The sequence below is a fragment of the Leucoraja erinacea genome, chromosome 5 (genome assembly GCF_028641065.1).
Source record: "Leucoraja erinacea ecotype New England chromosome 5, Leri_hhj_1, whole genome shotgun sequence".
NCBI classification, from domain to species: domain Eukaryota; kingdom Metazoa; phylum Chordata; class Chondrichthyes; order Rajiformes; family Rajidae; genus Leucoraja; species Leucoraja erinaceus.
In genome coordinates, this window is record NC_073381.1 from 74,636,159 (window position 1) to 74,650,022 (window position 13,864).

A 13,864-nucleotide genomic window follows, 5' to 3' on the forward strand; every position below is an offset into this window, starting at 1 on the left:
GTGCTTTAGCTCAATTCCACCTGGTTTTCAGAGAGGAATCTGAGAAAACCACTCCTGATCTGTCAGCATTTTCCTTCTGGATTTCTTAACCCTGAGGAAATCCAATCAATACCAATTAATTTTAGCTGAGGCTTGCAACAGGACCCATTCCAGGGAATGTGTAGGAAAGATCTCCAGGTGCTGGTTTAAATAAAAGGTGGACGCAAAATTATCAGGAAGTCTGTAATGAATTGGTAGTGAACATTACCTGGAAATGGAAGGTAGACACAAAATGCTGGAGTAACTGAGCGGAACAGGCCGGGACCCTTCTTCAGAAGCAGATTGTATTAAATTACTTAGCAGCCTGGTCTGAAGACCCTTGCCGTTTTTTTTCGCATGCTTGCAGGGAAAGAGCTTGAAGGCTTTTCCAGCAAGTAACGAATTATGTATAGAAAATACAGCTACCCATGCCATGATGGCTGGATAATTGTCCCTGGATATGTTTATCACTGAGCTATTCACATTCATTGCCTCCTGAGGACTGACGGGCTCATCCATTTGCTAAATTGCTCATCCAGTGCTCTGTATCCTGCCTGGTCTCATATGTCCTGAATCCTGTCCACTGCCCTGAGTTAACGGTTAAACTGCATGTGAGACCTTTCTGGACCCGGGTTGTCATGGTGGCGCAGCGGTAGAGTTGCTGCCTCACAGTGCCAGAGACCCGGGTTCGAGCCCGACTACAGGTGCCGGCTGTACGGAGTTTGTACGTTATCCCCGTGACCGTGTGGGTTTTTTCCAGGATCTCCACTTTCCTCCCACGCTCCAAAGACGTACAGGTTTGTAGGCTAATTGGCTTGGTATAATAGTACATTGGCTCTGGTGTGTGTATGATAATGTTAGTGTGTGGGGATCGCACTCAGTGGGCCGAAGGGCCTGTTTCCACCCTGTATCTCGAAACTAAACTAATCTAAAACAGTTCTGCATGCAATTAACCATTTATTGTCTCCATGTTCTCTTAACACTTTCAGTATGTGTTCAGTTGAACTGACTTATCGTCCGTCACTAACAAACAGTGCCATGTTGGCAGTGGGTGCTGTACTCTCATTTAAAACCCCACTCATCTTTTAAAACCCTACTCACCCCAACCACAGCTCTGTCTAATCCTTTACTTTTAGAATGGAAGACCAGTAGTGCCAATTAATGAAGGTGTATGTTCCTGGCATATATTAACCAGCTCTCAGCACTGCAGAAGGGATTAGTTGTATTGTGTGGCAAGACCTTCCACCGACTGGGCTTGCTACTGGTTTGGCCTTGGAGTTAAATTGTATGGAGTTATAAACCCAACTCATTATTAGTTTAAAGGTAGACACAAAATGCTGGAGTAACTCAGAGGGACAGGCAGCATCTCTGGAGAGAAGGAATGGGTGACGTTTCGGGTCGAGATCCTATTCCGTTATTAGTTTAGTACAGAAATACAGAGTGGAAACAGGCCCTCCAGCCCACTGAGTCCGCGCAGACCAGCGATCACCCCATACACTAGCATTATCCTACACACTAGGGACAATTTACAATTATACTGAAGCCAATTAACCTACAAGCCTGTATGTCTTTGGAGTGTGGGTGGAAACCGGAGATCCCGGAGAAAACCCACGCAGGTCATGGAGAGAACGTGCAAACTCCGTACAGACAGCACCCATGATTAGGATCAAACTCGGGTCTCAGTTGCTGAAAGGCAACAATTCTACCACTACACCACCGTGTTTCAGGATTTACTTCAGGATCTCGATTTGAAAGCTCATTCCTGCCATTTTGTCCTTCAAATACATATAAAAGGCATCTGATAATGCATGTGTTCTTCTTGTTTCACACCAATTATTCCTCAGTCAGATTTCCATCAACTAAGTCTGGACTTTGTTCGAGTGAATAGTCCTCTCATAAATTTGACCTAAACTGGAATGACATTTGCCCTATTTTCTGACATTGTTTATCATGAGGTATCTGAAAAAGGTCTGTGACCCGAAACATTAACTCCGTTTCTCTTTCCACACGGTACTGCCTGATCTGCTGACTATTTCAGTTTTTATTTTATAATCTTGAGGTGTTATTATTTTTTACAGTTTTCTTTTCACTGTTATTCACAGCGATTTAATATAGAACTATAGAAAATAGGTGCAGGAGTAGGCCATTCGGCCCTTCGACGCCAGCAACGCCATTCAATATGATCATCCAAAATCAGTGCCACCGTTCTGGCTTTTTGCCCATATCCCTTGATTCCCTTAGCCCCAAGAGCTAAATCTCTCTTGAATTGGCCTCCACTGCTTTCTGTGGCACAGAATTCCACAGATTCACAACTCTCTGTGTGAAAATGTTTTACCTCATCTCAGTCCGAAATGGCCTACCCCTTATTCTTAAACTGTGACCCCTGGTTCTAGACTCCCCTAAAATCAGGAACATTTTTCCTGAACCAGCCTGTCCAATCCCCTAAGAATTTTATGTTTCTATAAGAATCCCTCTCATCCTTCTAAATTCCAGCGAATACAAGCCCAGTCGACCCATTCTTTCATCATACGCCAGTCCCGCCATCCCAGGAATTAACCTGGTGAACCTACGTGACACTCCCTCAATAGCAATAATGTCCTTCCTCAAATTAGGAGACCAAAATTGGACACAATACTCCAGAAGCGGTCTCACCAGGGCCCTGTACAACTGTAGTAAGACCTCCTTGCTCCTAAACTCAAATCCTTTTGCAATGAAAGCCAACATGCCATTAGCTTTCTTCACTGCCTGCTGTACCTGCATGCTTACTTTCAGTGACCGATGTACAGGCACACCCAGGTCTCTTTGCATCTCCCTTTCTCCTAATCTGACACTATTCAGATAATAAATTCCTGTTCTTGCCACCAAAGTGGATAACCTCACATGTATCCACATTATACTGCATCTGCCCACTCACCCAACCTATGCAAGTCACCCTGTAGCCTCATAGCATCTTCCTCGCAGCTCACAGCTCAGAGATGTTACATTTATTTCCCTCATCCAAATTGTTAATATATATTGTAAACAACTGGGGTCCCAGCACCGAGCCTTGCGGCACCCCACTAGTCACTGCCTGCCATTCTGAAAAGGACCCGTTAATACCTACTGTTTACTTCCTGTCTTCCAACCAGTTCTCTATCCATGTCAACACCCTACCCCCAATACCATGTGCTCTACTTTTGCACAATAATCTCTTATGTGGCACCTTGTCAAAAGCTTTTTGAAAGTCCAGATACACCACATCCACTGGCTCTCCCCTAAACATACTACTTGTTAGATCCTCAAAGAATTCCAAAAGATTTCCCCTGCATAAATCCATGCTGATTTTGACTGATCCCATCACTGTTTTCCAAATGCGCTGCTATAACATCTTTATAATCGATTCCAGCATCTTCCCCACTACCGATGTAAGGCTAACTGGTCTATAATTCCCCGTTTTCTCTCTGCCTCCTTTCTTAAAAAGCGGAGTTACATTGGCTACCCTCCAGTCCACAGGAACTGATCCAGAGTTGAGAGAACATTGAAAAATGATCACCAATGCATCCACGATATCTAGGGCCACCTCTTTGAGTTCTCTGGGATGCAGACCATCAGGCCCTGGGGATTTATCTGCCTTCAATCCCACCAGTTTACCTAACACCATTTTCTTCTTCTTCTTGCGTTTGAGGCAGCAGAGTTTATGTAGCCAGTTCAATGTCCTGTTGTCGAGGGCCGTGAGGTCTACCTCTCCACCATGGGGGCGGAGGACAGCAATGTTGAAAACGACGTGCTGCGCTGTTTGTTGGTCTGCTCCACACAAGCAGGCTGCTGATGAATGCAGCCCCCAGCGATGCATGTTGGCGTTGAACCGGCCGACTCCGGGAAAGGCCGTTCCAATCCATGCTGTTAAGCCGAAAGTGGAATTTGAGAGATTTTCAACTGTCCAAGCTACTCATTCAGGCTAATACTTCCATGAGTTAACTTCTGAAAATAAAATAAAAGGGAATAAAATATGCTTGACATTTGTGTGAGAAAAGGCATCAAATTTGTTTAGATCACTAAGCATAGAGGAGATAAAAGATGACGAATGAGGGGGAGAAAAATTATATGTTAACTGGTTTTGTAGAATTGCCAATAAATGTGCTTAACGTACTGAGCTGTGAGAGAAGAGGTGGTCTATTATTCGCAACAGCATGGAGTTCTTGATTTACTGTTTTTTCTAAATCTTGTACTTTATCTTTCATCCACAGGCCCTTCAAAACCATTCAAGTAGCTCAAATAGCTGTTCATACTCATTAGTCAGGCAAATATTCATGAATGGATTCCCAATTATCTGTCACTACAAATAGAGATGCTAAAGCAAGTCTTGAAACGCATGCACTCAACTAACATGGGGGGGGGGGGGGGGGGGGGGGGGGGGGGGGGGCAAACTGGCCACAGCAGCATGACACAGAAAGTAATTCGAGTGAGAGAGGAAAAGAGAAATGTAGGTATCACAGGGGGATAGCATAGTCAGGGAATTAGACAATGTTTTCTGCAGCAAAGTCAGAGTCCTGAAAGCTGCATCTCTTGCTTGGTGTCAGAGTTAAGGACATTAGTTTAGTTTTGTTTATTGTCACGTGTACCAAGGTACATTGAAAAGCTTTTGTTGCGTGCTAACCAGTCAGCGGAAAGACAATACATGATTACAATCGAGACATTCACGGTGTACAGATACATGATAAAGGGAATAACGTGAATAATGTTTAGTGCAAGATAAAGCCAGTAAAGTCTGATCAAAGATAGTCCGAGGGTCTCCATTAGAAATGTATTTTGATTCACTGGACACTGGCAAGGAGACTGTGGTCTTTTGGGATGGGCTACAACTTGAACTTGTGATGCATATAATCTCTTGCCCAACATAGGTGAATCGAGGACCAGAGGACATAGGTTTAAGGTGAAGGGGAAAAGAATTAATAGGAATCTGAGGGGTAACTTTGTCACACAAATGGTGGTGGGTGTATGGAACAAGTTGCCAGAGGAGATAGTTGAGGCAGGGACTATCCTAACATTTAAGAAGCAGGTAAACGGGTACATGGATAGGACAGGCTTGGAGGGATATGGACCAATTGCTGGCAGGTGGGACTAGTGAAGCTGGGACATGTTGGCCGGTGTGGGCAAGTTGGGCTGAAGGGCCTGTTTCCACACTGTAATACTCTATGACTCTAACTGTGTAGGCAACAGTTTGTTGGTGAATGGCATAACCATGAATATTGATAGGGCTTGAAACTAACTAGGAGAGGGGAGTGTTCCAAGAATGGTTTAATAAATCAGGAAGAAATGAAGAGCAGTGATGCAGGATGACAATTAGAATGTGATAAACCTGGGCGGAAGATGCAAATATGCAAAGTAGAACACATCCAGAGTTGCAAATAACTGTTTAAAATAATCAAAGCTTAATATTCTTTATTTGGATGCAGGTAACATTTGCAACTACGATGAGTTGATAGCATAGATAGTAGACAAATGATTATGATGTAACGTGTGTGCAGAGTGAGTGGGGGTGGATGCGCAGTGTTTTAGGTTATACACGTCCCAGAGGCAAAAAGAGATATGATGATGCTGCTGATGATATTTTATGGTCACTTGTACCTAGCGAGAGAGACGCCACAAAGGCGCTGACAGTTACACATAGTACTCACCCCTCCCCCTCCATCCCCACTCCGGGCCACAGAAGGCTATGGAGGCCAAGTCGGTGGATATTTTTAAGGCAGAGATAGATGGATTCTTGATTAGTAGAATCCAAGGGGAGGGGAAGAACAATGGAGGACCCGGCGTGGGGGGACTGTTGGGGGAGGGAGAAAATGGGGAGCCGGCGTGCTTTGTAACTATGTCAACGCCGTACGTGGTTGCTAAATGTATACATTGTGTAAGCAAGCAAAGAATCTCAATGTGCTTCGTCACATGTGACAATTAAGTATTCCTACTCCTTCCTAGTACGGGTGTCAGCAGTTATGGGGAGAAGGCAAGAGAATGGGGTTTGGAGGGAGAGATAGATCACCCATGATTGAATGGCGGAGCAGACTTGATGGGCTAAATGGCCTAATTCTACTCCTATCAATTATGACCGTGTCATCTTATGACTCTTCAAGGCTGCGACCCGTCCTAGTCCTCAGCCTGACCTGACCTTGAGGCTCTGATCCCGACCCGTCCTCTTTCCCCCCCACCGACATTACACTAGCAGCCTCCCACAGGGTGCCTTGTTAATCATGGAAAGTACCAGAGCAGGTATGAGATGTGATATAAAGACAATGGATAGTTTTGTGGAATCGCTTTGGGTTTGAAATGACCAAGTGCTTGGATGGGAATGGTCCGTGCACCCCGAAAATATGGCCTCTCAATAGGTCAGAGCATAACGTGGGAAATATCAAGGACATGTTTGAAGCGATCAGCAATTATCATGGGAGAGATTTGAATCTACATATTGATTGAACAAACTAAACTGGCAAGGTTATCATGAAAGAAGAACTTGTGGAATGCGTCAGAGTAGCACATTGCAAAACCAATCTGGGAGTGGGCTATTTTAAATGTGGTCTTGTCTAAAGAGGAAGGGAATAAGGGATCTTGTGGTTAAAGATCCCTGAGGGCATAGTGGCCGCAAATATTTTAAAAATCCCCGAATGCATCTTGAGAATAAACACCATCGATCCAAAACAAGTGTCGTTTTTCAATTGAAATAAAGGCAATTCTAATGTGGAGTAGGAGGAGTTGTCCAAGCTAACGAGCTAAGAAGCAGGTCAGTTAATGAGCAGAGGCAGATATTCAAAAAAACAATCTGTAATGCCCAGCAACTTCAGCCCAGTCAAAGAGAAGGACCCCATGAAACAGTGGCACAATCTGTGGTTATCAAAGCAGGGAAAGGATATTGTTGAATTGAAACCACAAGGTGCACAAAGTGCTAAAGGCTTGCGGTAGAAACAAGGAACTGGAGATGCTAGTTTATACAAAAGAAAGACACAAACAGACTCTGAAGAACGGTCCTGATCTTAAACGTCACCCATCCTTTTTCTCCAGAGATGCTGCCTGACCCGCTGCGATACTCCTGCACTCTGTGTCTATCCTATCTTTATGTGTTCTTGTATGTAACTTCGAACACATCTAACATAATTCCCCATGACTACAATCTTCTTATGAAAATATCTCAATTTTTAAAAGTCTTACTTCAGAATTGTACTTCACTGTATCAGGAGAAATCCACTGTGTTTTTCGTGAACACCATGACATGTTTTGATAGCATTGCTGTTGTGTGATTTGCGGTATTCTAAATAGCATTCTGGCAAGTTATTGTCTTACATACAAGGCTAAATGTATCTACTGGCTTTTGGATCCTACACCCTGTGATTAAACCTAGAAACCCATTAGTTTTGCTTTATGGCCTTGGCTGGGTTCTGAGTTTGTAGCCTTGTCCTTCTGCTCAGTCTGAGCTTAATAACATCAATTCAGAACGCATTTACTGACGTTAACCTTTTGCCAAGTGCCAATCTCATTGCACTGACAGTCCATGCACTGACACAGTATTCCAAATGTCTATTTTTGATAGATTGCTCCTTTAAACTCGCACAGATTCACATTTACTTTTGATTCTTTAAAACTACAAACCAACAATTTTGATTCATTGTAAATTTGCTTATAAGTCCATATTCAGATATTTCATGAACCAAACGAACAAGACACTTTTTGTTTAATTCTCTTTGAAATCTTCACTAATGATCTCCTGCATGCTTGGCCAGCAACCTATTTCTGGCAATCATGCCTCAACGCATCGGACAAGATTATGTGTTTACAACCAAGAGCAGGATTTCGATCCACAGCCATCTGACTCAGGCACACGGTTGCTGATAATTGAGCCAAGTAAATGTTTTTTTCAGGAAGATTGTATTTTGTCTAAATTTGTATCCATGAACTCAGTCTTTATTTATGTACATATGTACAGTCATACAACATGTCCCATCTGCACTAGACCCACCTGTGTGCATTTGGCCCATATTCCTCCAAATCTATCCTATCCATGTACCTGTCTAAATGAATCCTAAACATTGTGATAGTACCTGCCTCAACTACTTTCTCTGGCTGCTTGTTCCATGCACCTACTACCCTTTGTGTAAAACAAAATAGTTGCCTCTCAGGTTCCTATTAAATCTTTCTACCCTCACGTTAAACCTATGTCCTCTGGTACTCGATTACCCTACTCTGAGCAAGAGACTGCATTTACCCTCATTCCTCGCATGATCTTGTGCCCCTCTACAAGATCACCCCTCATCCCCCTGAATGTCTGAGTCTGCTCAACCTCTCCCTATAGCTGAGGCCCTCGAGTCTGGCAACATCATCGTAAATATTTTCTGCACCCTTTGCAGCTTCCTATAACAGGGTGACCAAAACTGAACACAAAACTCTAAGTGTGGCCTCACCAATGTCTTATAGAACTGTAACAAGACCTCCCAACTTCTATACTGAATACTCTGACTGATCAAGGCCAAGTACTGAAAGCCTTCTCGACCACCCTATCTACTTGTGATGCAACTTTCCTGCACTCCTGGATCCCTCTGCTCTTCAACACTCCCCAGAGCCCTGCCATTCACTGTGTAGGTCCTGCCCTGGTTTGACTTCCCAAAATGCAACATCTCACACTTATCTGTGTAACTACATCTCCATGAACCATTTCTCAGCCCACCTGCCCAAGCAATCAAGATCCTGCTGCAATTTTTGACAACCCATCTACCATACTACCACTTTAGTGGCATCTGCAAACTTAAGATCCACAAATGCATGCTTAGAAGCGGAGGAAAAAGTCCCCAAATACTTATGTCCAGTATGGGATTACTTTGTTAATTTATTTCCAGTTATTGAGCCCAATTGACGTTTGTGAAAATTGATGTAAATGGGACAGTAGGGTGGAATATTGGGGCTTCTCATGAATTATCAAATAAGGACCAGTTTATGGAAGCCTACCATAGTAGATTGAAGCATCTCCCTGCAACACATTGTTGGCCTCTTTCCTACATTAATTAGGATCCTAATGGCAAGAAAAGAAAATGCTACAACTACACTACAGGTTAAACAACATTTTATGTCAGAGATAGAAAGATTCTTGATTAGTACAGGTGTCAGAAGTTATGGGGAGAATGCAGGAGAACGGGGTTTGGAGGGAGAGATAGATCAGCCATGATTGAATGGCGGAGTAGGCTTGATAGGACGAATGGTCTAACTCTACTGTTCCTTATGACCTTATTTTAGGGAGAGAAACATAACAAGCATTTCAGACCAAGTACACTTCACCAGAACTGGAAAAGCGAGGAAGCAAGCACGTTAAGTTGCAGAGAAATGGCAGGTGGAATTTAGCTTTGAAACCATGAGCCATTGCAGTTTTGAGAGAACTAATCTGACTAGGACATACACAATGAATAGTATGAACCTTAGGATTATTTATGAGAAGAGAATCCTAGAACAGGTCAACGAATCCTTGGAGGCAACAATATAGGTAGATAATGTGGTGAGGAGGGCCATTAAATATGCGAGCAGAGGTTTTGATACAAATATATGTTCGATCGACTCTTTGCCTACTATGCATTGAATGCAAAACATAGAATTTTACTGTTCCAAGTGCATGTAACAATAACGAACCAATCAATGCTATTGGAAGGATGCAACTGTATTGGAGATGTTGTCTTATAGGAGGGGTTGAATTATAAGAAGTGACTGGATATGGTGGGTTTGTTATGCTTTGAATGGAGAAGGCTGATTGAGGTATATAAAGCTGTAAGTGTAGCTCGTAAGATATTTCCCCTTAGCAAAAATGTGTACAATCAATGGGCGCAGGTTTAAGGTGAGGAATAGGAGATGTGGAGAGGATTTAAGGATGAATTTTTTCACCCAGAGTGTGGATGGAATCTCCGTTTTCCAGCATTTTGACCTTAGCTTTAGCGTTTCAAGCATTCATCTAAATACCTAAATGTTGTGCGTGAAGGGGTGGCAGAGACGGGGTTCTCTCACAACATTTGAGAAGTCTTCAGATGAGTGGTTGAAACGCTAAGGTTCTGGACAACACATTGAAAACAAAATTAGTGTCGAGAGATAGTCAAGGACATGAAGGGCCAAAGAGCCTGTATTCCTGCTGCATAACTGTGACATGCACTGGAAATCCAATCGGGTAACTACTGTGCCAAAGGGGATTAAAGATAAACAGTTGTTTTTTGTATATGGAAACCGTAGAAACAGGAGCATTGTTTGCTGCAGCTGGCTCAGCCTAACCTTGTCTTGGCAACACTGCCTATGCCCCGCTGAGCACCACTATGCTGTTATCACAGCTGTTTGAGGCTATTGCCATTCACATTGTGACTGCTTTATTGGATGTGTCCCAGACTTCAATAGCAGCCGCAATTGACTTAACAGTTTAGTTTAGTTTGTCAGGTGTACCGAGGTACAGTGAAAAGCTTTTGTTGTGTGCTAATCAGTCAGTGGAAAGACAATACAAGATTACAATCAACCCATCCACAGTTACAGATACATGTTAAAGGGAATAACGTTTCGTGCAAGATAACGTCCAGTAAAGTCTGATCAAAAATAGTCCGAGGGACTCCAATGAGGTAGGCAGTAGCTCAAGACTGCTCTTGAGTTGTTGGTAGGATAGTTCAATACCCGTCATTCAGTTGATGTTCCGAACATAGCACAGATTAGTTTCCAGATTCACATTTGCTACCATTAAGTTAATTAATGTCGTCTATTATTATTATTAGTCTGGAATATACCCTAGCAATATTTTTATTGTGTTCCCATTATTAATGTACACCACAAGAAGTAAGTTAGAAAGGGCAGTGAGCATTTGGCATTGGCAGTGCCTGCACTTGTAAGGCTTCATACACAGATGTACAAGGAATAGAGGGATGTGAATTATATGCAGGCAGATACGATTAATTTATCTTCACATCAGGTTTAGCACAGACATTGTGGGCCGAAGGACCCAGTCCTTTGCTATAGTTAGTTCAATGTTCTTGCATGCTATTCATCCTAATTAAACAAATGGAATAGGTATTGTTGTTAATGAATACCATAAAACATTTTATTATTATTATTATTATTTTGATAAATGGTCTAAAAATATATTGGAAAATCTGCGTAATGGAGATATCCATAGATTGAGTCTTTTGTAACCTGCCGAGGCTTTGTATATGTTGATGTTGGTCATCAAGCTGTACAAGCAAAGTTAAATTCAACTTGGAGGAAAATGTAAACTGAGAATGCTTACTTTCATTTTCTTGTGCCTACAGTACGACTATGAATATGATGAGAATGGTGAGAAGGTCATACTGGGCAAAGGGACATTTGGAGTTGTCTACGCAGGTAGAGACTTGAGCAATCAGGTCAGAATTGCCATCAAAGAAATCCCGGAGAGGGACAGCAGGCAAGTAACTGACTGGAGAGAGGAAACAATTGCCCACGGATAACGGCATGAATGAAGAGTGTGGAGTATCTTTCAATTTAATGTTTGGTATAGGTTTCTTGTGATGACTGATGTGCTGGTAATGCTGTTAACAGCATGACAATAAGGTGGAAGGTTTGTCCCTGAGGGGCATCCAAAATATCGCTGTATGATGTGCAAATTATCGAATTTCACTTTAGTTTATTGCCACGTGTACCGAGGTACAGTGAAAAGCTTTTGTTGCCTGCTATCCAGTCAGCAGAAAGACAATACATTATTACAATTGAGCCATTTGCAATGTTTCAATACATGATAAGGGAATAACGATTAGTGCAAGGTAAAACTGGCAAGGCTGCTGGCCCTGACAATATTCCACCTGAAGCCCTGAAAGTAGACATAGACTCATCACAGACATGCTCTATGGATTTTTTGGGATAATTTGGGCAGAGGGATACATCCAAAAAAAGGTGACGTAAGAAAATGTGACAACTACCGAGGGATCACCCTACTTTCTGTACCCAGTAAAATTCTCAACCGGGTCATCCTCAACCGTCTATAGGAACCTGTAGACAAGAGGCTACGGGACCAGCAAGCAGGATTCAGGAAGGATCACTCATGCACAGACCACATAGCAACATTACGCATCATCATTGAACAGTCTATTGAATGGAACACATCCCTGTACAATAAACTTCATCGACTTTGAGAAAGCGTTTGACAGCTTAGACAGGACCACACTATGGCGCCTAATGGACCACTATGGAATTCCCACCAAGATCATAAACTTAATCAAGAACCCGTATATGTGTGTTATGATTGTGTTTATAATTTGTTTGGTTGTTTTGTTGTTTGTCTTTTGCACAAAAGTCCGCGAGCATTGCCACTCTCATTTCACTGCACATCTCGTATGTGTATGTGACAAATAAACTTGACTTGACTTGACTTGACTTGTATGATGGAACCTCATGCAAAGTTATGCATGCAGGCCAGTCAAGCAGGGATGTCTATTGTCAACATCCCTGTTCCTCCTGGCAATTGACTGGATCATGATGGAAACAACTGAAGGGAAAAGAAATGGAATTCAGTGGACAATGTGGGAGCAGCTCGATGATCTTGACATTGCAGACGACATAGCTCTCTTTACACACAAACAGATACAAATGCAGGAGAAGACGGACAGACTCTCACAAGCTGCAACTAAACTTGGTCTTACACCCAATACAGCAATGACATAGGTGATGAGGATCCACTGCAAAACCAGCCACCCTATCCTTATGCACAGCACTGCTCTAGAGGTCTTAGAAACATTCACATACCTAGGACAGTGTTGTGGACATCACTGGAGCGGCAGAGGCAGACATAAAAAGTAGAATCAATAAGGCTAGGGTGGTGTTTAACATGCTCGGGTAGATCTGGAGCTCAAAACACATCTCAATCAACACCAAAATACGCATCTTTAACTCAAATATGAAACAGGTGATGCTGTATGGACCAGAGACATGGAAAACAACAAAACACACTACAAACAGGCTGCAAACATTCATTTACACCTGCCTTAGGAGAATACTTAACATCTGGTGGAGAGACATAAGCAATGTGGACCTGTGGAAAAGAACAAGCCGGGAGACCACTGACTTACAAATTCGAAGGAGAAAATGGAGTTGGATTAGACACACCCTCAGGAAACCTGCCACAAACATCACCCGGCAAGCCCTGAAATGGAACCCTCAAGGAAAAAGGAAAAGAGGTTGCCCCAGGAACAGCTGGAGAAGAGGTGTCCAGGCAGAAATGGCTGAGAGTGAGCTCAACTGGGGAGATCTCAAAAGAACTGGCAACAACCGAGTGATGTGGAGGACATTTGTCAATGGCCTATGCTCCCTCAAGGAGCAAAGGGCTTAAGAAGAAGAAGAAGAAAGCCAGCAAAGTCCAATCAAGGATAGTCCAAGGGTTACCAAAGAGGTAGATAGTAGCTCAGCACTGCTCTCTGGTTGTGGTAGGTAGTGTTGGTCAGGGCCGTGCCACAGCAATATCCAACAATGCACATTGCTCATCACACTGAATGACCCTGAGGAGGGTGCAGAGGCAAGTCTGAACCAGAAGAGAGGTTGGGTAGGGGGTCAAAGATTAGATTATGACCTGAGATGGATTGGAGGCTGAATCTTTAGACTTTAGAGATACATCGTGGAAACAGGCTCTTCGGCCTACCGAGACCGCACCAACCAGCGATCATCCCGTACACTAGCACTATCCTGCAGACTAGGGGCAATTTACAGTTTTAAAGAAGCCAATTAACCTACAAACCTCTATGTCTTTGGAGTGTGGGAGGAAACTATAGCACCCGGAGAAAACCCATACGGTCACAGGGAGAATGTACAAACTCTACAGCGCCCGTAGTCAGGATCAAACTTGGGTCTC

General features: G+C 43.1%; 1 protein-coding gene across 1 annotated transcript in view; it reads left to right on the forward strand.

Annotated features, from left to right (window-relative positions):
* Positions 1–13,864, forward strand: part of LOC129697414 (mitogen-activated protein kinase kinase kinase 5-like) — a 160,371-nt gene that overhangs the window by 81,513 nt on the left and 64,994 nt on the right. The window contains 1 exon segment of the mRNA XM_055635926.1: positions 11,298–11,431. Coding sequence (XP_055491901.1) covers positions 11,298–11,431 — 134 coding nt within the window.